The sequence below is a fragment of the Nanorana parkeri genome, unplaced genomic scaffold (assembly GCF_000935625.1).
Source record: "Nanorana parkeri isolate BGI_ZX_2015 unplaced genomic scaffold, ASM93562v1 scaffold1219, whole genome shotgun sequence".
Classification (NCBI taxonomy): domain Eukaryota; kingdom Metazoa; phylum Chordata; class Amphibia; order Anura; family Dicroglossidae; genus Nanorana; species Nanorana parkeri.
The window spans coordinates 347,750-373,339 of record NW_017307487.1 but is presented as its reverse complement, the minus strand read 5'-3'; the positions used below and the strand labels follow the sequence as shown (position 1 = coordinate 373,339).

At 39.6% G+C, this 25,590-nt stretch overlaps 1 protein-coding gene across 1 annotated transcript in view; it reads right to left on the bottom strand.

The window, feature by feature from the left end:
- LOC108797055 (complexin-1) overlaps positions 1-25,590 on the bottom strand; it is a 218,589-nt gene that overhangs the window by 38,977 nt on the left and 154,022 nt on the right. The window contains exon 3 of the mRNA XM_018568621.1: positions 18,475-18,650. Coding sequence (XP_018424123.1) covers positions 18,475-18,650 — 176 coding nt within the window. The remainder of the gene's footprint in view (positions 1-18,474; positions 18,651-25,590) is intronic.

Genomic DNA, 25,590 nt, shown 5'->3' with positions numbered 1-25,590 from the left:
TCATATTTTTATGCATTTAGAGAGTTTATAGTATTTCTTAAAAGCCCCTCCCCTTTCGGTAATTGCATACCTTAAGGTGGAACCTACTCTTCGTATTCCTTTTAGTCAATCTATTTGGGGTGTGAAATCTTACTCTCTTTGTTTTCTATTGCTCCAATACACGCCAACTAAAACCTTCTTACAAATGAAAGAAGGTTGAAAATTATTTTAAAAATGTACAAAAAAAATAGTAAAATAAAACAATTTAAATATTTTAAAGAAAATAAAGATAAATAAAAATATTTAAAATAATAATAATAAAAAACGATGCACGCCAACCCGACCATATGCGATGAACTCCTGCCACATAATGAAGCATCTGACAGATGCAGGCAAAATAAAAGCAATTGGGCAGAGCTAGCGATGACATCACCGCTAGCTCCGCCCAACTGTTTCCTATTGGCCGACACCTGCCAGAGTCTTCTAGCAGGTCCCGGCCAATGAATAGCAACTGGGCGGAGCTGGCTGAGATGTCACGGCCAGCTCCGCCCAGTTGTTATTGTTTAATGACAGATCAGCGTCCCCAGTTCATTTGGGGATGCTGATCTGTCATTATAACTGGGTGGTGCGAGCTGTGAAATCATGGCTGAAGCATATGGGTTCGGCTCGGCTGTGCCGCTCGACTGCTGTCGAGGCTATAGTGAATAGCCCGTGCAGCTTCCCTTCGTTTCGACTGAACCGGAAAGCTCAGGCGGCCGAAGCATCAGCCGAAGCTACGACTGGATCCTTCGGCTCCGTCGTGAATAACCCCTAAGTATTTCCCAGCTGGGAGTCTCCTTTATTACAAGCTTTACGGGAACTGTGTCCTGAGCTCAGGTGACTGGCAAAAAAAAAGGAAACAGTTAACAAACCAATTCAGAAGTAGACATGGTGGAGTCAACGGGGTTGCTTTATTGAAGGGGAAGGAGTTGTTCACTTGAACGTGAATGTTGACTTAGCTTAGCAAATAAGGTGAAGCTGTGTCCATTCAAGCACCCATCTTATTTTTTATTACCTTGCATATGATTGGGATCAATGTGAGCAAAGCTATATTATTTACAAAGCTGAAGCTGTCAATTTCATCAGAACGTTCCATAATGCCATCAGAGACTTGAGGAATGTAATTTGAAATTTAATTTAACACTCATTTAACAATTTGCTTCATTCAGAAAAAAAGTTCATCCTGCTTCTTTAGTTTCTTTCATCACTATATTCAAAAACCTGACTGTGCTTCTTCAGAAATATGCATGCAAATAATAAATATAAACATGAACACATTGTTTTGTGTGCATTGACTATTCACTTTTTAAGGGTCACTATTTAGTACATGAATCATTAACTGTATGCTAATTTAAAAATATATATCTTGTATAGGAGTGTGAATTATATTTTTTGATAGTAGGCTTTATTCAGAATAGCATAGATCACATAGGGGTCTTTTCACAAAGCTGCCGAATGATCTAGCTTCGGCTGATCCTTCGGCTAGCTTCGGCCCCAGGACCCCTTCAGTTCAGTAGAACCGAAGGGCTGCTGTACGGGCTATTCTCTATAGCCCGTACAGCTCCCGAAGTTGGCCGAGTGGCTCAGTCGAGCCGAAGGCATATGCTTCGGCTCAACTGAGCCGAGGTGAAAGCCGAGGCCGGGCGACAGCCTGCTACTGACAGCTGGGCGGAGCCAGCCGTCATCTCACCACTGGCTCCAGCCACTTGCATGCAGGTAACCAGGGACGCTGATCTGTCAGTACACTGAGAACCGGGCGGAGCTAGTGACCAGGGAACGCTGAAATGTCATGAGAGCTTGTAGGAGCAGGCAGTGATATCAAGGCCGGCTCTGCTAAGCTCTCATCGTAATGACAGAACAGCGTCCCCTGCTCGGCGGCATTCGGCTATTCACTCTATGAGAATAGGCCGAACAGCAGTGAGTAGTCTGACGGAGGTTTGGCTCAGCCGATCCAAATGTTGGATCAGCTGAGTCAAACTCAGGACTACATCACTAGTCCTCTAGCTGAATCTTGTATGGCTTTACATTATTTGATCACATACATAAGTTATATTTTTTCATCATTTTTTGAACAAATTATTTGTGGAGAATTATGCTTATAAGTGGTCAAACTTAAATCAATTATGAGTTAAAATTAGCTTTTTAGTTTAAAAACAGAACTGGAGATCAGAACGAATGGTGTGGCAGCTGAACTGATATTAGTTACTCATTCCAGGTTATTGCTGTCAGTTTTGTTGGATAGAGCCCTTTGTGTCAGATAGAACCCCTGCAGTTGGAGTTCTGCCTGATGGAAGATCTGCTGGCTGCAAATCAACAGGGTGGGTGTGACTAGGCAGTAAATTCTGCCAAAAAGCTTGCCTTTCTTGAGAGTATGAAGTCAGCTTGCCGCTACAGCAGTTACCACATTAAAGTAATTTTTCACCTCCATGACAGCTCTCCTCCTCCCTATCCTCTATACCACCCCTCCCGTTCCAGAGTGATCTAATCTTAGCATTAACCCTTTCTCCACTTCCAACACCACAAGTATCAACAAAGTAAATATTTAGCTGCAAATCATATACTTGGCATACCAATCTTTTGCTTTTGTGACCATGGCTTTACTCTCATCTCCCTGTCTCTTTTTATACATATTTTCTAATAATTACAATTTACAGTGTTTTTAGATTATCATTGCATTTTCAGGCATGTTCTGGTAACCTTTAATTTGGCATATAAAAAAAAAATATTTTTTGAATATTTTATTAAAATTCAACATATACAGTGCATTTCTTATAATTTATTTTAATTGTAGTTAATATTTCATAATAATAAATCATATGACTAGCAGATACAAAGCTCTATGCAATAGCAGGAGAACATTTCTAGAACTTTCTAGAGCTCATCTGCTAAAAATAGCTCTGAATAATTGAAAGAGTGATACACCTGCACCTCTCCCAACAAAGACATCAGAACCCAGGGCTGGAATAAACTGTAACTATGCTGCATGGGTAAAATTCTTGTTTTGTCTAGAAGGATTGGAATAAGTACAAATACTTATCTTATTCCTCATTCCTTCAAAAGCTGGTGCTCTTCTTTGCTCCCCGACACTGCGGGGATGTGGGCGGGCCTCAACATCCTCACGTACTATGCAGAACTGATGGTCATGCAATGTATGTGATGAAGTTGAAGTGTATGAGATCACCAGATCAAAGAAAAGTGGATTTGGGGGACCCATTACACAGTGCTTAGGAATACTTTAAGAGTTACTGCTTACTCCTACCCATCTAGACAAAATGAGCGTTCAGCCCATTGTGTGTGTATGTAAGAAGGAATGTTGGGACACTGCTTAGTCTCTTTCCTCTGAATCTGCACAGCAGCAGTACAATACAGATTCACATGACTCTCAAGCGCAAAGTCCTCTGCTGCTCTCTTTCCTGCCAGGCTGCCCAACTGCTCAGCTCTTTCACAGTCCCCCAGGGCTCCTGGCTCAGATCACAAGGTTTTCTGTTACCAAAAACGTGGGCCCCTGTTCTGCACCGCTCATTCTCAGACTCTATCCCATCTTTGTCAAGTCCAGTGAGCTGGGGCTAAAGACCAGCTGCAGTAGCCACCAATCAAAATCCTCCTGCCACATTGCTAGGGGTGGGCATACTCCGGCCAACAATCTGGCTACATATGCAGAAATCTGGTCCAAAGAAACAACTAGACATGTAAGAAAAATTGTTTAAAATGTATTTTATGGGAACACATAATAAAAAATATAGTGGGGCGGGTTCTAAAATGTGACTATGAAAGTGAAAATACACTTTAAAACTGATTACTGGGTAAGCAGCGAAATACATCAGTGAAATGCACATATAGGAGCTGTTTTATATGACAAAGAATTTGTATTTTTGTCCATTTAGTTCAGAGATTTATACAGTGCTGTTAAGCAGCACAGCTAGGTCACCTCCTTTTTCTTCATACATAATAGTATTTATAGTTTTTTCTTATCTGCTTGCTTTAATTTATACCAGTAGGCATGCAGGAGGTACTGGGCATGCTTTACAAAATTAGTGTCATTCATCTTAAGTATATATAAGCTCATTAACCTCTAGAGGACAGCAGAGAATTGAGTAATATGTCTTATCCTTTATACAAGATCACTCAGCCCTGTGGAGATAGATTGACTATTATGGAAGGTGTAGAAGTTAATGAAGTTCTGGGGAACCTCTTTTAATTTTAGTAACATTCAGGTGTATAAGTGTATGCTGGCACACTTAGTATGAATCTTCATTGCAAAGATGCAGATTCTGGCAGGATATATGACTGAATTTGACTAAATGAAATCTGTAGGTTATCTATATGGGTCTAAATTTTATTTGCATGTTTTTTTCTATTCATATTTTATTTTACATGTACTATACATGTATCCCTAGTAAAGAAAATAATACTGTTTCCCTCCGTTTTATGGCCTGTCTCATACTCACAATATTTAAACTATTTTCTATCTTAGTAAATGTGCTGTGCTCTATATTCTAAATCAAATTTTACACTTTTTGCATGCTATCCCAATTTTAATTTCCAGTGACTACATTACTTTCCAAGCACAGCTAGCAACAATACAAAATATATGGGTAGTTACAGAAAGCAAAGTGTATGGAAAGTCAAAAGTAAAAAGCTTTTATCCACTTAAAGAATTATGAATTGCTTTAAAACCTTTGATGCAGTTTCCTTTTGTTTTGCATAATAAAAAACAAAAGGTTTGGGAAAAAGCAATACTTCATTAGAGTGTTCACTTTTTCCTGTGAAGGAATACTCTACTCCTTTTCCTACTGATTTTAGCAAGCCACTGCAGGCCACTTGCTTTCATTCCAAAAACATCCAATTCAGCCTGCAGCCCTTAACTATCTACAGTACTCCTTTTTGCTGTGGCAAATTCTGTCATTATGTCCAACCACAGTTTTTACTAATTATATGTGTCCTTGAAAAGATCTGAGGGAGTATTAAAGGAAAAGTGCACATGAGATGGCAAAGTCAGGCATGTGAGAAGAGGTGCCTCACAGAGCCTCCATTATGAATTCTGCCCTCTGACATACCTACCATTCTCCTGGGCTCTGCTACCAATGCTATACCCCTGAGTAGGGGCACAAAGGTCCATCACTGACATAACCCAAAAAAGGAAAGATGACACAGCAGCTGTGCCTGAGCAGCAAGAAAGTGCCTCTTCCTCTCGTGTAAGGCTGGGCACACACCTTACAACCATCGCAAGACTTTTGTCTTGCGATGGTTGTAAGGTACTTTAAAAAACGTACGATCTGCCTATCTTGCATAGGCAGATGGTACTTGCGATGATCGCAAGCCACGCCCCTGAGGGGCGGGCTTCCAATGACCGCAATGCCGAACGGGAAGTGTGCGCTTGTGCACACCGGCCCGTACGGCTTTTATCGTACGGACATGCCACAAACCCGCCAAACATCGTACGATGCTCGGCTGGTTTTCGAACATGTCCGTAAGTTTAAAGTCGTGCGACCTTACAGTAGTAGAGGTCGCACGGCTTGCACACACCTTACGATAATCGTACGATCACGGGATTTCCCGCGATTATCGTACGATTATCGTAAGGTGTGTGGGGACCTTAAGTCAGCATGGGCCCAAAACTGCTAAGGGGTCTATCCACTAAGCTGCCGTAGGCAGCCGAGTGAATGACCGACCTGAAGCGAAGTGAGCCGCACGCTGTTCGGCTATTCACTTCAGGCTGGTACGGTTGATTTCAGCCGTATATCGGCTGAAATCAGCCGTACATTGGGTGGCTTCGCGTGCCTTCGGGTCATGTTCGGCCGACCCGAAGTGCAGAAGGAGTTCGACTCAGCCGATCCAACATCTGGTTCAGCTAAGCCGAACCTCCGGCAGGCTACTCGCTGCTGTTCGGTCTATTCTTATAGATGCCGAACAGCAGTGAGTGAATAGTCAAATGCCGCTAAGCGGCATTCGGCTCGGCTGTTCTACTTGTTCCCTCTTTGGGACCGAGCAGAACAGAAAAATAGTTAAACAAGTACAAAAAAATAAATAGAAAACGATTGTGCAGAGCTAGCAGTGACAGCTAGCTCCGCCCAACTGTTTTCTATTGGTTCGGCGGTTCTGCCGTCAAAAAAAACAAAAACATTTTCGCCACAGGAATGCATTGCTAGATTCCTATTGGCTATTTCAATTTGCAATAGCCAATAGCAAACTAGCTATTGTACCCGCCCTCTGCAGCTGTCAATCACTAGTGGGGACCTAATGGAGAACTGCAGCAGTGGGCTGGTGCAATAGCTAGTTTGCTATTGCAAATTGAAATAGCCAATAGAAATCTAGCAAGGCATTCCTATGGTGAAAAAAAATGTTTTTTATTCTGACGCCAGGCAACGGCTCCGTGTCATAATAAAAAAGAAAAAGTAGTGTTTCTCTCCTGGGCGGCCGGGAGCGGGAGACCGGGAGAGTTAGGCTGTCTGGAGATCAGTGTCCCTGGTTAGCTGGTAACTAGGGATGCTGATCTCACTGCAAGTGGTCGGAGCCAGCCGTAACATCACGGCTGGCTCCGCCCAGCTGTCAGAAGCAGGCTGTCGGCCGGCCAGCTTCGGCATATGCCTTCGGCTCAACTGAGCCCCCCGGCCAACTTCGGGAGCTGTACGGGTTATAGTGAATAGCCGTACAGCAGCCCTTCGGTTCTACTGAACCGAAGGGGTCCTGGGGCCGAATCTAGCCGAAGGATCAGCCGAAGCTACGGCTAGATCCTTCGGCTGCTTCGTGAATAGAGCCCTAAGAGAGCTTTGGAGGTTGTGGCCAAAATGTATTTTAAAAGTAATTTCTATTATTTTTCAATCTGCAGCTTCAATTAGATTTATACCCTGTGATCCTGCCATGAAGTTTAAAATTTCAAATCATTAGGGTGACAACACTTTCGCTGTCTCCCAATTATGTTCCTGCATTGTCACCCTGCCCTTCCGATGGAGAATGCAAGTGGCCATTTTAACATACATTACATTGGCATGGTCCACTCTTGTTACCATGATAAACCCCACCATAGGTCCATGAAGGACTGAGATGTGGCGAGGAATAAAAAAAGGTGAACACAAGCAAATTTAATAAATTTAGATGGGGCTATCATCTAGCCCCAACCATAAAATGTATTGGGGCTAGATGATAGATGATAAACCATAAAATGATCCCTAGGTTATGAATAAACCTACATTTTTAGATTATTGTATATTTATGCTATTATATTCCTATTGTGAAAAAAATAAATGTTTAAATGGATTTTGTATTCTTATATTATTCAATTTATTTCATGTATTTTCAATTAGTGATTAGCTTTAGTGATCCCCAAAATTTTAATTTTATTATAGGGACCTATATAAATGAGCCTGCCTTTCTTTCACACCCACCAACTGCTAGTTTTCTCTTTTGTTGTTGAGTTTAAATTAATCCTTTTAAATTAGCTTTCATTTGGTTGATCTATTAAAGGATGATGGACTATGTGTATTATGCAAAAGTTTAAGAAATGGCTGATGGTACACACAAATGATGTACTGTACTCTGAAACAAAAATAAATTAAAAACAGCGTGTAACCAGAGGAATGAAATATGTTTCAATTAGCATAACAATTGTTCCAGCATCAAAATATCAATTTACATTTAGATAAGGTAATACATTGTTTATTTTTTGCCACTCATTTTCTCTAGATGCAACACTAATATAATTTACTGTATTTTCAGTCTTTTGTTAAAACTTAACAAAATATATACTTTAATGTAAACAAAAAAAACACTTATAAAAAATACTAAATATTAACATAATAAACCTATCTTTGATAATCAAGGTACAAAGCATGAATAAATATAACAATCACTTCTTTGGTCTAAATTGATGTCTGGCACGAATTAAAAAAACCGGAGACAATAAAAATATTTCAGTGAGATTTTGCAATAAGTAGACAAATTTAATAAAAGAGTGCAATGTGTAACAATGATATAAAAATTGCTGTGGACCATCAAAATAAAATGATATTCTAACTGTTTGCATTGGTGTAAGTCTAAATATGATTGGTTGAAATAGGTTGCTGTACTTTATACTTCACTTTGACATTTTACACTACTTTACTGAGTAAGCATGATCAAGTGGTTTCATAAAAATATAATAATATTAAGTTAGACATACCACAAAAGTAAAGTACCCACAGCAGACACGCTTCATCTTTTATTCATCTTATTGGCTGCTATGGGTTACTGCACATTGTACTTCAGCTTTGCTCTTAGCGCTCTTTTTTAATTAACCTAGCCATTTTTTTTCTTTTGTCAGAGAAGTGATTGTACAAGCATATGAGAGCCAAAGAATCTACCTTGCTAAGCTAGACAGAGGCTTTCCAGGAACAGATTCTGATCTTTGCTTCTGTTGTAAAGCCGACAGTCGGCTCTACAAGTTTAAACAGAGTCCCGGCGGCAAAAGTCACCGGGAGTCTGTTTAAACAGCCCCGATGCTGGCGACGTACACTGTACGTTGTCAGTCACGAAGGGGTTAAAGAATTACCGTATGTTCTCAGTGTTTATCTTTACATAAATATGGTAAGAAAATGGACTTAATGTTAATAATTCTATCATTGTGGTTATGTTTTAAAAACCTTGTTACTTTGTATAATTTGTAATAATATATGAACATAGGGGAAAGACAAATATGCTTGTTGCAGATGCAAGTTCTAGTTCCTGGTTGTGCCTTGATGATTGCAAAGCACAAATACATGTTTCAAAGCGGACATTCACTTTGCTAATTGAACAGTCTCTAATCCTTTAGTAAATCAACCTCAATGTGATCTTTGACATGACTTGGTTAAGGTACATGTGTAGGCCTGAAGTCAGAGTTTAGTTTTTTCAAAGAAAGCTACTTTTTCCACTCAAAGTAATAATGTGATTTGGTAAAACTGACATGTGCCCTATTTTTTAGGTGAAGCATGATGTAATGGTAGGTCCCTTTTAACAAGACCCTTCCCTAATCTTCTATGCACTACATGAAACAGCAAGAATGTTGCAGCAAACATCAAGTGTCTTCTGCTTCCCACTCCCTTCAACCTAAGCATAAACTGGGAACAGCAGCTCTCTATTGTAGTAGATATGCTTCTAAAATGTCAGTAATCTTAGAATTATTTTTAAGCACTAAAGAATGTCCTCTGTAATCCTCAGTAGTTTACTATAGCCTTTTCTTATACTAACATCCTAAGAGATCTTAAAATATAATTCTTCCAGAAAACAAAATGAAGTTCTAAAAGGATTTGGTGTCTTAAAAACATGCTTTTTTTCTCTTAAAGTCCAAATTAACTTTTAATGTTAAGGTGTACATAGCCTGACAGTTAATTTTCTTATAAAATCAACCACAGCCTATGTAGAAAAGCCTGTCCCCTGCCAGCATGCTGCAGAGAAAAACCCTTGCTCTCAGTGTGGAAGCTGTTGTCTCTTTGCAGAGGTCTGACTAGCCCGATGTTGAGTCAGTGCTAGAACTCTAAATTAAGCAGAGAGTATGTTTGCAGAACTATAGGTCTGAATTACTAGGGGGGCATGTTGGACATCTGAAGAGAGGCCACTGCTTCCAAAAAACTAAGCAAGGGTCCTTCTCTGCAGTATTCTGCCAAGAAACAGACTTTTCCATAAGGCTGTGGCTGCTTACTATAAGAAAGAAACTGTAAGACTTTAATAACCATGTATCTTGATGAACCTGGAATGCAGTAAGCTGTTTTAAACTGAGAATTCAGTTGGGCATTACAGTTCTAGGCTCAAGATGTCATACAGTTCTGCCCACCTCTGCCATTAATGATAAATACTGTTGTAGGAAGCATCTTAGTTTGCCTAAATCAGACTACCAGCATAATAGTCAGTGCAGCAATTTGCTGTAATGGATGTCCGATTCTGAACCACTAAGGGGTCTATTCACGAAACTGCCGAAGGATCTGGCCGTAGCTTTGGCCGATCCTTCGGCTAGCTTCGGCCCCAGGACCCCTTCGGTTCAGTAGAACCGAGGGGGTGCTGTACGGGCTATTCACAATAGCCTGTACAGCTCCCGATCATTGCCGAGCAGCTCGGTCGAGCCGATCGCATATGCATCGGCTCGGCCTAGCCGCGCTAAAAGCCGAAGCTGGCCGAGCGGCTATTTCAATTTCAATAGCCAATAGTAAACTAGCATTGTACCCGCCCTCTTTTGCAGTTCCCCATCAGGTACAGCAGTGAGAAGCCTGCCGGAGGTTCGGCTCAGCCGATCCAGATGTTGGATCGGCTGAGTCGAACTCCTTCTGCACTTCGGGTCAGCCGAACATGCTGAGCATGTTCGGCTGATCCGAAGCCACACGAAGCAAGCCGATGTACGGCTGATTTCAGCCGATGTACGGCTAAAATCAGCTGTAGCAGCCTGAAGTGAATAGCCGAACAGTGTTCGGCTCACTTCACTTCTGATCGGTCATTCACTCGGCTGCCCTCGGCAGCTTTGTGAATAGACCCCTAAGACTGTTGTGTCTACTACTATCTCGAATCCTACCCAATTATACTTGGATATGCTTTCCTATGTTTGATCTGTGATTGAACCATTTACACAGAGACTTTGCTTTCAATTAATATTGTAAGTCACTGGTGGACAGGTCTGGGGATGGCATGTATGTGTCACCTAGGTTTCTCACATAAATATGGTGAGGGGCTCTATGTTTATGTCTTATGTAGACAAAACAAACTTTTTGTTTTCTCAGAATCTTAAGTTATGAAACCAAGAGGCTATGTAGAGCTTTGGGTGGAACAAAGCTTCCATCCATAGGTTCATATCTTATCTGGTAGCAATACCTGATTATTAGTCTCAGCAGGTATTCATAAAATCTTCATATATATTGATTAATACTCTGGGTTTTCTTTCCCTCACTATCTCTACTCTGGCAGTCTGCTGCTAGGTGAAAAGGCTGACTGTTGACAGAACACTAATGGATTTTGGGAAACCTTGCTTGTCGGGAACTGACCTGAGTTTAGTTAGTGGTTCGGATATTCAGATGTTTTGTTTGAATCATGCTAGGTACTCGCTGTACAAAGCCCTGGTGGACTGAAATTGTGTTTGCTGCCTTTCTGAAAAAAACATGCTTGGCCTGTTCCTTTCTGGGTGTTCCTGTCTTGTGCATGGTTTATCATTGCCAATACCATTTGAATCTCTGCGCCTTACTATATATATATGAAAGGGTCATTAACAATATATGAATAGACAAAGATGAAGGTGCTTCCTCATGGAGTCAAGCAGATTTCAAATGTCATTTTCCCAATTTGCCATACAAAATTAACGCTACCATATATTTACTGTGTTCCAATATTTATAAATGAGTCATATAATCATTTTGCACTATAAGCAAAAACAATCATGAAAAATAGCTCTTACTGCTCTATTTATCAATAATGCATCTGACATGGAGTCAAGACAGTATACTTCAGTTCCTGTAATTCCTATTAGCGAAATATCATGAATATATTTATAGCTGTATTATTATTTAAACACTTGACAATGCTATTCTTCACACAACATAGATGAAGCAATTGAAAGCTCTGTAATTGAAGCTGCATCCCGGCATTACACTTCCTTCAACAGGGATCTAGGACTGTGATTTTTCTAGTAGAGTCCACCTACTTTGCATACACTACAAATTAAATTCTCAAAAACTAATCTTTTCTAGAGAGCAGCTTAGGGAAGGTATTAAAATGAAACTTTTGTTCTGTCTGACAAGGTGCTTAAATCATTCCTCTGTTGCCTAGTCACTCCTCTGTGTATTGGACAGAATAAGTGTTAATCAATCCCTTCGGGGAAGTGAAAAGAGATAAACAAATAGGCAAAATCAATGTGCCACTGCAAGCTCTCCATTTTGTGCTGTAGAAAAGGTCTCTGCTGCTGAATTTTGCTGACCGTTCATTAAAAAAAACAGTAAATATAAATGACATAGGTCCATGTTATATGCACGCAGTTTGTGTAAAACTGAAAAAATCTCATTGTATTTATACATTATAATCACAATGATTTCTGTCTATTTTTTTTTTCAATACCAGGCCCCAAAATAACTATAGAATGCTGAACATGTTTCTGTTTAATACTAAGCACTGTTTGACTTACATTTTAGTTTCTATGTTAATAAGAGTTTATAGACATATGAATGCAGAGATCTAACATCCGCATTGCCTTTGTGCAGCCCCCTAAATGCTATAAATGCCAGATGCAGGAAAGTGTACTGTTGCCAGTTGGCACAAAAAGTGAAGAGCTTGCTTTATTTAAAAAAAAAAAAAAGTACCACTCTATAATGAAAAATAATGAAATTTGGCAACTCTGGATTGCCTTTTCCAACAATTAAAGTCTGTAGCACACCTATGCTTAACCCCATGAACAATACTCAATGTCCACTGGTGAAAATGAAGTGCCTACCTTACTGTATTACCAGCCTGCATGATGTAACATTAATAGCCTATGTTTAATATCCTGCACCTCTTATGCATGTTTATGTCTCCTCAAACTTTCATTAAGATGATAATTTAATTGAGATTGAACTCCAGACTGATATGTATGACAAAAATGAATGCAGATCTGTATTTATTAATACATTATTAAAGGTATTTCTTAAATGTAAGCAGTGTAAGTACCTACATTTTACTTGGTAGCTTGCAATACCTTGTGCAGCAGAGACCCAATTTTTTTTTCTTTCATCTGTGTATTTAGTTGTTTGCCTTGTGTTCAACTTTAAGTCACTAACCCTGAACAAGTATGCACTTGATGGCCCTTAGTCTTTTTTCAGTCTTACTTGCAATGTAATTATGACTGTTGCACTTTTTGTAAAGTAAATTCCCAGCACAAAATTATTTCATTGTATTTAAAGTGCACCTGGACCATAATATCTGTACACTGTTATATAAATAGAAACGTACGGAAAAAGAATAACCCTTATTTTCTTCTGAAAAATATAACACAGGTAAGCATGCAAAGTAAGGCAACCCTGTAAGGCAACATATATGCACCTTCTAATAGCAGCAAAATATTCCCATTGATTGGATACTTCTCCTCGTGATGAAGTGATGATAGGACAAGCAAATACAGATAAGAGACTAACTGGCACAATCATTTCACAGGTAGATAAAACCTAAAGCTCTCGCCCGACAATCTGCATAATGATCTAGCATCATTCAAAGAAAATTATGTAAAGCAGTCAGATGTGAAAGAAAATTCAAAAGACTGGCTGACTGAAGAAGCAAACGAGTCACTGTCATGAAAGGGATAAACCAGAAAATAGGAAGCAGTATAATAACTTTTCAAAAGTCAGACTGAAGAGACTCAATGTAAAATGGATATTATTAATTTTGGGATGATACAATAATCATCCTAGCAATTATTTTGAGAAAGTTATTTACAGGGAACAACTTGGATTTACCTAAATTCAAAAAAGGAGGACAAGGAAAAGATATCTATGTTATGCATAAATGCTGGCAACTCTCTTTGTTGTTAGCATTTATGCTTAACAAAGTGGGAATCTTGGTCCAAATGGCCAACAGCTATTACACAAAAGAAAATATTTCACAGAGGATGGCAGAAAATGACCACTGCTAAGGGGTTAAAGTGCACTTATGTTTTGCTTAAGCCCGCAGTTGCTTACATTTTACATTATTTTAATTCCCTCACAGCTCTAATCACATACATAGTACATACACTGAATTGGAGAGCATGTCATTAAAACCACTTTTGGACTTCAGGTGTAGGAGGCCCTAGAAAACCTCAACAACCTTCCTAGGATTGTATTTCCTACGCCCTACTCATTATACCTGCCACTAGCGCCGGGCTGCTATTGCAAGGACTGACTCTGTATCATAGGAGCTTCAGCAGCCACTACTGTGTAAAGTGACAACTGCAGATGGTGTTTGCAAGTGTCATTGAGAAATACAACATAATAAAATGAATGTTACATTGTATTTACTTGATATGTCGACCCAGTGGCGTAACAACTGGGGGGGGCAGCCAGTGCGCTGGCTCCGGGCATAAAGTTGAAGGGGGGTGGGGCGCCGGCCGAAAATGGCACTTTCGGCTAAATGCTGAAAGTGCCATTTGCCTGCCGTTTTGTCGGCGCAGCCGTGATTTCTTTCCTCCCGGCGCTGCTCTGTGTCCCAGGGGGGAAGAGAGAAAGTGACAGCTGGTCGAGCTCTGCGGTACAAGAGCGTTGTGAGCGGCCGGTATCTCTCCTCCCACACCGCTCGGCCACCTATCACAGTACAGCAGAGCAGTGTGGGGACGGAGACAGCACTGTCACAGGAGGCTGGGCTTTCCTCTCGCACAGCTCACTCAGCCTCCTGTGACAGCTGTCAGAGAGGAGAGCAGGCTACAAACACTCAGTGATCGCTGAGTATAGATAATTGAGGATATGGTATGGTTACTAACGTTTATAAAAAAAATAAAATATAAAAAAATGTGAAAAAATTAAAATAAAAACATGTGTGTGTGGGGGGTACAGTTCCAGTGGATGTTTATATAATGGGGGAGGCGAAAAAGGTTTTTCTGCCCCAGGCGCCCATAACTCTGGTTACGCCACTGTGTATACCAAAGGGATGATCCTGTCAGTTTCATTCAGCAGGGGATCTGTCCACGGATTCCCTGCTGATCGGAGCAGTAGGGAATAGATGTCACCACTGTGATAGCTGTATCCATCCAGTTTTTTCCTCCATCTTATGAAAAGAAAACCTTCAATTTCTGGATCCATGTTAGATCTATGGGGAGTTGAATGAAAGTGGACATGTGTCTGTTTACATCAATTACCCCCAATCCGTCATGATCAGGTCCACCAAAATGGAACTCAAAATAGACAATGGAATTGTCTGTAAAACAAAATGTTCGGTTTTGTTTTACAATCAGATGTAAATGGGCACACATCCCTTTAGATCCAACTGTCCATAGACTAACCTTGGGCTTCCAATCAGATCTGCCTGAAAAACTTATCGGACCGTCCTTTTTACATTGGTACATTGGTACTCAGTGGGGTCACAAGGGGGGTGCGGCCCGCACCCGGGTGACACTATTGGAGGGGTGACACCAAAATGACTGACAGTCATTTTGGTGTCACCCCCCTCTGAAAAGTCGGGCGATCGGTCATGGACCAAACCCCTGGCAGTATCAGGAGAGAGAGAGGAGGGGACCCGGCGGCATACCTTATCCCACCGGGTGACAGTCCCCTCCTCTCTCTGCCGGCGTCCATCACCAAGATGGCCGCCGGCAGGTATCATAAGATCGATACGCGATGATGTCATCGCACATGCGCACGGTGACGTCTCGGCGAGTGTGCGGGGTGACACCTGGTAATTGCTCACTCAGCCCAGCAGAGTTACTTTTAGGGGCTTCAGGGAAATATTAGGGGTCTAAACAGAACCCTGATATTTCCCTTTTTAAAATAGAAAAAGAGATTGAGAACACAGAGTCCTCAATCTCTTTTTCAGCAGCCCCTGTTATCAATGAACAGGAATCCTCTATATGTGTTCCTGTTCATTCATAACATGAGAACATAGTGTGTTTACTATAACCACATTCATGAATGAACAGGAGGTGATGTAGATCACACTCCCATTCATTCATAATTGAGGATATAGTAACCATACCATGTCCTCAATTATCTATTATCTATACTCTGAGTGTTTGTAGCCTGCTCTCCTCTCTGACAGCTGTCACAGGAGGCTGAGCCTTGGGACGCCTCTGCTGGTACTGACATGTAAAAAAACAAATACAAGTGGACTTTTGTTTTTTTGTTATTTGATTGGTTAATCACTTGAGTACCAACCTGTATATACCCCTTTATTATCGGCAATTTTTTTTTTTTTTTGTGTTTTTGTAGTTTGACTATTTGACTAATTATTTGGTCATGCAACACTGTACCCAAATTAATTTTATATAATTTCTGTGAGGCAGATAGAGTTTCTTTTGGTGATATTTAATAACTGCTGGGGTTTTTATTTTTTACTATACAAAAAAACTACCAATATTTTTGAAAAAAATAACTGTTTCCCTTACTTTCTGCCAGGACAGCAAAAAAACTACCAAAATTGTGCATTTTGGAAAAATAGACACCCCAAGGTGATCTTATTTTTTGCTGCAATTTTTGGAAATGAAGAAAAATTATGGTATTAAGGGGCTGAAACACAGACTTTTGTAATTGTTCACAATGTAATTGTGAACTACATACAGCACATCAGGTCCCATATAGAGGCAGGATTGAGATGAAGAGGCTAATTTGCAGATGTGCTGGATAAGGGAGATAACGATTTAACATACAGATCACAATACAGAGGCAAGCTGAAGAGCAGTAGTTTAGGAGATGAGAGGCAGTGAAAGGGTTAAAAAAAATCTGAGCCAAAGAGAATCAATGAATGAGTCACCATCTGCTGCTGATGAGTCATTCATCGATTCTCCTATTCACAATTTACTTGAATTCCTCTCCTTCCTCTTTAGTAAGTGGAAGGGGAGAGATTGTCAATGTAACCAGTATCATGTGATCACTGTAATTAGTCATCACAGTGACCTTGAGTTACATTAGAAAATAAGATAAGCTCACAGGTTCACTTTAAGGACAAATCTAGGCAGATATATTACCAGTATATGGCTTCCTTTCTCTTCAGCGATTGTTCTCTTTAGCGCCAATGCACTTAATATCTTTGTGTGTATACAAAATTAGTTTTTGTGTTGCAATTCCACAGTAGAACTGGGTGTTGTAGGAAGTTATTTTACTGGGAACAGATGACTTTGCAGTTCTTTTCAGGTTTTCTGGATTTGGCATGGGATCCTGGAACCGGGAGATTTCTAAAGAGAATTGGGAGGGATGAAATCTCCATTCCTGGGTCCATGGTTTAGTAGTGGCCAGCACCTAGTGATTGGACACAAGGTGTTCAGGAGTACTCCACCCAGAAATCAGAGGGGAGCCAGGTGGCTGTGTGTGCTGGAGGCACATGGAAGACAGCCGAGGAGGCATAAGGTGCCCATACACCTTACGACCATCGCAAGACTTTTGTCTTGCGATGGTCGTATGCTTATTGAAAGTTCCTACCTTGGACGGGCAGATCGTACTTGCGATCATCGAAAGCCCGCCCCGCTGAGGGGCGGGCTTCCGATGACCGCAATGCAGAACGGGCAGTGTGCGCGTGCGCACACTGGCCCGTTCCGCAGCTATCGGACGAGCAGGCTAGACACCCGCCGACAATCATACGATTCTCTGCGGGTTCTCGAGCATGTTGGTTCGACAAAAGACGTGCGACCGTACAGTAGAAACGGTCACGCGTCTTCGTTCACACTGCTCGATTCTCGTACGATCGCGGGATTTCGCCCGATTCTCGTACGAGAATCGAGCAGTGTATGGGCACCTTAAGAGAGTCAGTGACAAACGAAAAATGTGTATAAGAGTCACACTAAAGGTGTGAAAGTTATGGAGAGATTTTGACCAGTATTAATTAAGCACAGCTGTGGACTGTGGCTCTGTTAAGGAAAACCCTAACGCCCAGGGACTGGAACACATGGAGTATGTGCAACAACCTGGAGTCGGTGAGATTATGCGATACGTTCTGTTTGCTGAAACACAAGCGGACCTTGTGTTATTAATGAAGAAAGCTATCCTTCTGTTCTGAAAGCAATAAAAGACTGTCCTGTTTTATGTTAAAGCGGCTTCAAGACTGGTCCTTGAGCCATTTGTGCTGACATCCCCAGACATCACAATATATATTCATATACTGTACTGTGTATGTGTGTGTGTGTGTGTGTTTATGTGTATATAAATACAGCTAATCCTCGCTTACCAACTTACCTGCTTTGCGACCACTCCGCACTTCCGACTGTCCTCCGATCGACCTCCGACCTTGCGCGTCAGTGTCGCCGGCGCAAGTGATGTCCTCCGTCCTTCACTGCGGGTCCCGGTAAGTATTTAAGTGCCCGTCTGACTGGTGAGACACTATCAAATTTTTCAAGCCCTGTATATATATATATATATATTATATATATATATATACACATATACATATACACACACACATATATACATATATACACACACGCACATGCATACATACATACATACATATACATACCTCTTTTCCACTATTATTGCATTCGCTAATGCTTGAAAAATCGTTCTTATAAAAGATCATTATCTGAACAGGTATGATCCAAAATATTAAAATAACTTTACTTCATCTCATTCTGATTAATTTACCCATCAATAGAATTCCTGTAGACATCTGCTAAAAGATCAAATGCATTCATACATTTACCTGAGATTGGATTTAGTCTAGGTGAAACCCCTAGGTTATCTATTCAGACTGAGATATTCATAGATCACAAAAGATTTACATACTCATAATTTTATTACAGATTATTTTTATGTCCTATTAATTATCTTGGTATTTTGGTGCTGTCTGTTAACTTTCAATAAAATAGTAAACTTTGCTGCTCACCTTATCTCGGATACCTTGCCTCATGACTTCTCTCTCAGCCTCCATCTTTGAATATTTTGCTTTCCTCTCCTCCTCTTGTTGACGAAGAGCTTCCTGTTGCTCCTCCATTTTCTTTTGCGCATCTGGATCTTTCTCTTCATCCCCCCCAAGCATTTTGCCCATGTCTTTTGTAGCACCTATGAGAAAAAGTGGGAAGGTTTAGCATCTGCTTAGTTAGAAATCATCTATAATATGTTGTACCTGTGCTTTATTATGTATGATAGTTTGTTTATAGTAGATGTATATATATATATATATATATATATACATACACATATATATATGTGTGTGTGTGTGTGTGTGTATACATTATAAATAGTCCAAGTACAGATATGACGTGCAGGACATATGTTGTGCATAATCTCCAGGTTCTAAATAACAGGCAGAGGTAGGTAATTGGGAGATATGTTGGGGTGCCTAAGTTTTTAAGTGTCTATACTTTTAAGTGACTACACTGGCTGTAAGTCAGATACAGAAGCTTGTCCATGGCCTACTTCCTCTCAAGTGTGGAACGTTTTAGATTGGCACATTTACTGGATGACTTTACATCTGTCTGCACTCAGTCTGATAAGGCAAATTATTATTGTGCCCAGGATTCTTTATTACTTTTGAGACTAGTAAGAAAATTGTAAGTGCGGGAGGCCCTGTAGTAAGTACTGCTCAGGTAGTGGCATCTTTAGCCAAAGTAAATATTTTGACCACTTTAGAATAGAAACACAGAGAATTATAATAAAGCAAGTTAAATTAACTGTATAAGAAGTCAATTAAAAAATCCCATCACTGCAGATATTAACCAAGATGCATTTTATCATCTCAGAGACTCTCCTTTATTCACACAAGCCTAATCCCACAGTATTCTACATCAGGCATGTGAAATTATAGCCTACAGGATACCAATAAATTTAATGTCTCTGTGATTGCTTCAATTCACCTGACATCCATACAGCAGATGAAGAGAATATGCGAGCAAACCCCAGGTCAAAAAGATCAATGCTGTTCAGTGTTACAACCTTTACTTCTTGAAATCTATCCTTCAAAAATGAGATATAGCAGTGGGGAAATAAAATGTTTAAAGCCATTTGTGGAATGACCCCATTAAAATAAATTGCGTTTTTGGCCGGAGATCACATATTTCACAAGGATTTGACTCTCAGTGCTCCTTGACATGTATCATTCATTATGTCTCCTCAAAACATCAGAAATTCAAGTGTGGTTACAATCATGCATAGCCATGATATTTTTCTTGCTGTGAATTTTTTTACTAGTTTTTTTTTTATTTGCTTTTTAAAAACAAAAGTGTTTAAATCTGTATTAATGAATGTGTCATTGTTTAGGTATTATTGACAAAGAAGCAATAAAATCCACAGGTCTCCAAGCAGTGCACGGTGGTCTTGAGCAGGTTAGCACTAATCTTATAATTAATGTATGTGCTGCTGTTATCAATGAAAACATCAAAGAGCAAAACTACATAATGCTACATAAAATATATATGAGCATAACAATAATAATGGAAGTGCTGCACACCTTTTATTTGTAAACTTTTTACAGACATTTTTTTATTATATTACTATGGGTTGATTTACTAAAGTAGTCATTTTTACCCTAGTTTGTGCTCACTTCAAAATTTCTGTTTTTTTAAATTGAATCTAGAATGTTTTCTGATAATGTTGCTTGATTTTTGTTTTGTGTTTACATTTTTTTAACAAGGTGAACAGGATTCAAAAAGCACTATTGTTACATAGTGTTTGTCTGTTTGTCTTCAGACTCTCTCTGAATAAAACTCTGTACTTTTTACCTGAGCACAGCAGACACGCAGATGAAGAAAGAATTGGGCAAATGTATCAATTTTGGCCGCTTCATCTGCGTCTTTTAAACAGTGACATCCCTGGTTTCTAGTGTATATATCGCAATATATTTATTATCCTAGTTTGTTTCTTTCCTAAATGCCTTCATAAGGAGTAGTGTCCCTAAATTGTCTCTAAACTGTCTCAATTGCAAGCTTGGATGACTGCTGCATAGCCCTGAAGTGCTTACCTTACTTGAGGGTATAAAGCTTAATTATTTTTGCAATATTTCAAAAAGTGATCAGGAGGACTTGGTCAGTACAACAGTTTGGAGGGTTTTTAATGTCACAAATGCTGGAAGCAATTACTGCGCAATTATGTGAAATGTCGCAAAACATGTGCAGTGAGTTGAATTATGAATATGTCGCAAGAACACTTAAAAAAAGATGCATAAGAGATAAATCTTTGTTGTTAGTTAGCATGACATTTTGGTCTTTGCGCCTAAAATTTTTCTCGGAAACACATTAATAAATTGCCCCTAATGACTAATTTAATTGCATGTTTATAAACTGGGAGATTGAGCAACTGAGTGCTATAAACAAGAGGCTTTGTTGCACTGGATAGGGTTCATCAACATAGACGAGGAGGCGATTGGGACAAGCTCCTTTTACAGAGAGAATGCAGATGGATCCATCAGGCAGGCTCCCATGAGGCGCCAGGCCTGAATGATTCAATCAATTTCAGTTGCTACCTGTGAGCCCTCTCTCTCTCCCCTAACCTTTTACTAGACAACCTCTGAGCCATTCTTCCCCTTTTTTTTTTTTCTCCTCCCCCTCCCCTCCAGACATGGTGTTTCCCAATACATATACATATTTGCATTAAATGATATGTTTCAATGAATTACTAGTTAATTCAACTTTCTTTATGAGTTGAAACTAGTTATTTTTAGTGCAAATAAAACCTAATGCCTTGATGATTTATATGAACTATGCCTCGAAAATATATATGCGTACATCTATGATTAAAATTGATCTCGATACAGCTCCATACCGGCTGTTGCACTGTTTTGCGATAGGTTAATGGATCTGCCTATATAGATCGAGGGAGATTTATTTATTTATCTCTGTTTCTCTGTGGGAAATGTTCACCTCTCACTTCGATTTTGTTTTATGTTTTCTATTTCTTTATTTTCATTAAATTTTTGATACATTGTACTGCCTGTTTTTCTATTATAGACAGCTCCATCTTGTGGGATTTTGTATTTAGGGGAGCCTTGCTTGTAATTTGATAGATTATTGAAACCCAGGAGACCTGTCTTTACCACTCGCTACTATATACGTGACTCCCTTTCTTCTTATTTTGCTTTTTATAACCACTTGCTGACCAGGGTGTTTACACCCCCTTCCTGTCCAGGCCATTTTTCAGTATTCAGAGCTGCGGTACTTTGATTGATGTTTATTCCGTCATGCAACGCTGTACTGAAATAAATTTTATACCATTTTTTGGGGACAGATAGAGCTTTCTTTTGGTGGTATTTATTCAGCACTGGGGTTTTATTTTTTTTATATAACAAAAAAGTACCGAATATTTAAAAGAAAATGGTTTTCCCTTTATTATTTTAGAAAACAATTATTTTTACTCAATTTTTTGGTAAAATATTACAGACGGGGTCACGTCGGGTAAATAGACACGAAACATGTCAAGCCTTAAAATTGTGCGCGCCCGCGAAATCGCAAAAAAAACCATAGCCAAAATTGGCCATAGGCGATGCTTTAAAAGATTTTACCGCTCATCAGTTTAGTGTTATCAGTGATTGATGGCCCTAGAATTATTGCTCTCATTGCAACGTTCACGGCGATATGTAACACGTGCAGCATAATTGGAACAATCGTCGTTTTTGCGTGTAGGCGCATCTTACGCATTTTTGTGCATCTATGTGGGGGTGGGGGACTATAAAAAAATTGGGTTTTTTTTGTTTTGTGTGTGTAAATTTGTATTTATTTTGTGAGCATTTTTTTTTTTTTTACACTTAACTTTATTGTTATCACATAGGGTGCTCCTAAGTGATAACAAATTACAGTTACTTGTCCTCTTTATGGAGACATCAGGGGTCTCTAAAACCCCTAATGTCACCTAGGGACCCCCAGAGAAGCTGATGAATCACAGATCTGCTTCATCAGCTTCTCTCTGGTTTATGTACCGGATAATGACAGAGGAATGCGGAAGTGATGTAATATACATCACTTCCTGCATTCAGAGACCAGGAGGACAGCGGAGGGAGATCGCGGACTGATCTCCCTCCATTCTCAGTGAACAGAGCCACATCCCCGGGACAGATGGACACCGGGATCGCGGGGACGACGGCAGCGGGGACAGCAACGGCGGCGTACTTCCTGCATTCAGAGACCGGGAGGAGAGCGGAGGGAGATCGCGTACTGACCTCCCTCTGTTCTCAGTGCACAGAATTTGCCTGGTATGGATGGACGCAGGGACAGTGGCGGTGGGGACAGCGAGGGGGGGGAGGGGTAAGGGGGGGGGGGGGGGGGCGCACCCTCACTTGCATCATACAAGACCGCTTGTATGTAAACGGCCATCACTGGCTGTTTAAAATCCTTGCGGGTTCCCGCTCATGCTCGCCAGGGGGGCGTGCGCAAGCTAAAGACGCCCACCAGGAGACACCCGTCTGGCCGTCTTTTAATTATTGGTGGACGGGAAGTGGTTAAACAATGCAGCTGGGAATAGACAGGTTGACAAATGTAAAGAAGCCAGTTGCCTTAAAAGGAAACAGTAATATTCAACATAATTACAATTTTAACTTTCTAAAACAAGTGAAAAAATATATTTAAAATTTGCATTTTTTTAATGCTCACCATTATAAATTAAATAAAAAGAAACTCATTACATTCCCTATAATGGAATAAACCACCTAGGTTCAGTGAACAAAATGCTTTTTTTAGTAAACTATCCCTAAATACATATAAAGCAAAAGGATAGTGTTAAAAAAAAGTAATGAGTTAATTTACAGAAGGAATAATTTCTCACTTAAGCTGGTCCTCACTTCAAAATTCGAGAGAAATTTCTCTCTATTTGAATCTTAAAGGCAAGCTAGAATGAAAATCACTCCATTAGTTAATTGTCCCTTTGGAACATTAGCACCTGAGTGAGCCTACGTGGAAGCAGTAATATACCAATGCACATGATAGTAAATGTCTAGCCTTTCAAGGCCTTCATTGTGGTTGTGGGTCAGTGATTTAAAGCGAAACCTCAGGCAGTTAACTACACAGATGAAATACTGTACATAGAGTATATGGAAATTGTTTTATCTTCCAAAGGATTTGTATTGCTGTCCATCCAGTCCTTAGATGTACATAGTGATTCCACACAGCACAGTCCTGCCTGGCAGTTAAGAGGCCCTGATCTTAGCAGTGTTCACCCCACTTGATAGTGGATAGGAGAAGCAGCAAACTAATGAGATTATCTCTTTATCAACTTGCTCTGCTCTCTCCTGTTATTAGCATGCTACTTGTACTGCAGCACACCTGATTGGCTTCTTGTGCTGTTTCTCCCTATGTCTCTTTCTGTTTTACAGACAGTAGAGTGCAACAGGCTGATACCAAGTCAAATTCAAATGCTTACACTAAAAGTAAATGTAACAATGTATTAATGATTGCAAAACAACGTTAATGTATCTCTTTTATATCTGTCTAGTGTTAGGTTCAAAATATCCAAGACAAAGGGTCAGTGCGACAGCCCGGCAACTAGTATTTTAGACCTAAGCATTGGCATTCTCAATGTTACTCTCATGATAGGTTTTCTCTGAAAGTCTGTAAAAAATTTAGCTATTTTAAAGGCATATTTGATAATAAAAGATTTTTTATAACAATGGAAATTTATTTTCTATAACCAGTACATGGCTTTTCTAACATGTGAAAGGTTCCACCATCTTGGCAAGTAATGACATTAGTTTTCTTCACTGTGCCAGAAATCTGTAGGGACTCATTTACATTTCCCTTTCAGCCATCAGACTACTAGACACCTAACACTTCATCTAATTTGTGCCTTCTTTAACGATTTTCATCATTCTCAATTTGAATCACATCTGTTTATGGCGTTAAATGCACCTTGTCTAATGCTTTTTCCTTTGTTTAGTAAAGTTAAATTCTAGAGTCTAATTACATTATTTTTGGTTTGGCAGAGAATATAATCTTATGTTTATTTAAAATACATTATATTTAAATTGTGTTTCATACATTCTGTTTTTCAAATGACACCTAAAGTATCATTAAAGTTAAAAGTACTATATCAAATGTAAACAAGCTAATTGTAACATGATATGATTATACGGTCGATTAGATCATTTTAGATTTAATTTGATGATAAGGGAGCCTTGTATGGGACAGTGTTTGTGTTCAATGCCAAAATGTGTCTGCTTGGATATCATATACAGATAACTGAGTTGCATAGTGTGTCCTTTGGTAGGTGATAACTTGTATGATAACAAGTGTCATAACATTGACTATGGGGAACAAAAACACATATTGATAGCATAATTTACATTTAAGCAGGTATAGTTTCCCTTTGAGATCTGGAAACTGACACAGTCAGGGGCAAAAATAAGAGAGGTGTAAAACTCATTGATGGTTACAGGAAGCAAATGATTTCAGTTATTTTTTCCAAGGGCTGTGCTACCAAATATTAATTGAGGGTGCCAATAATTTTGTCCTGTCCATTTTTGGAGTGTGTCAGATTTGGCTTTTTTTTCTCCACTTTTTTTGTGTCATACCAATACAAATAAAATAAATAAACATGAGAATCCCTAAACATTTGTAATTGTAACAATGTTCTGCGCAAGGTGGTGCATTATCTGACAGAAAAGCAGGGGTGCCAATATTTTTTGCCCATGACTGTATGTGTGTTATATAGATATATATATATTACACATATACATACACACACACACACACACACACACTGTGTATCAAGACTTGTGGCAGTTACTTAACACTATTTAGAATTTTACATTTTAACCAATACTTATATTTGCCAGTTCAATCTTTTGAAGGCCACACCGTATGAGTGAGACCAATTAGTGTGGACATGGTTGCAACAACTAGCTAGGACAATTTGCAGGGTCATTTGAAAATATGAGAAAACAGGATATGTCACCAAACTAAAGCTACCAGTAAAAAGACTCCCTGTAAAAAAAATGTCTGTCCTGCCACCTGCACTTCTACATTGACCAGAAATATTTGGTCAAAATCTTCTCTCTACTCCCTAATGCATATTTAACACC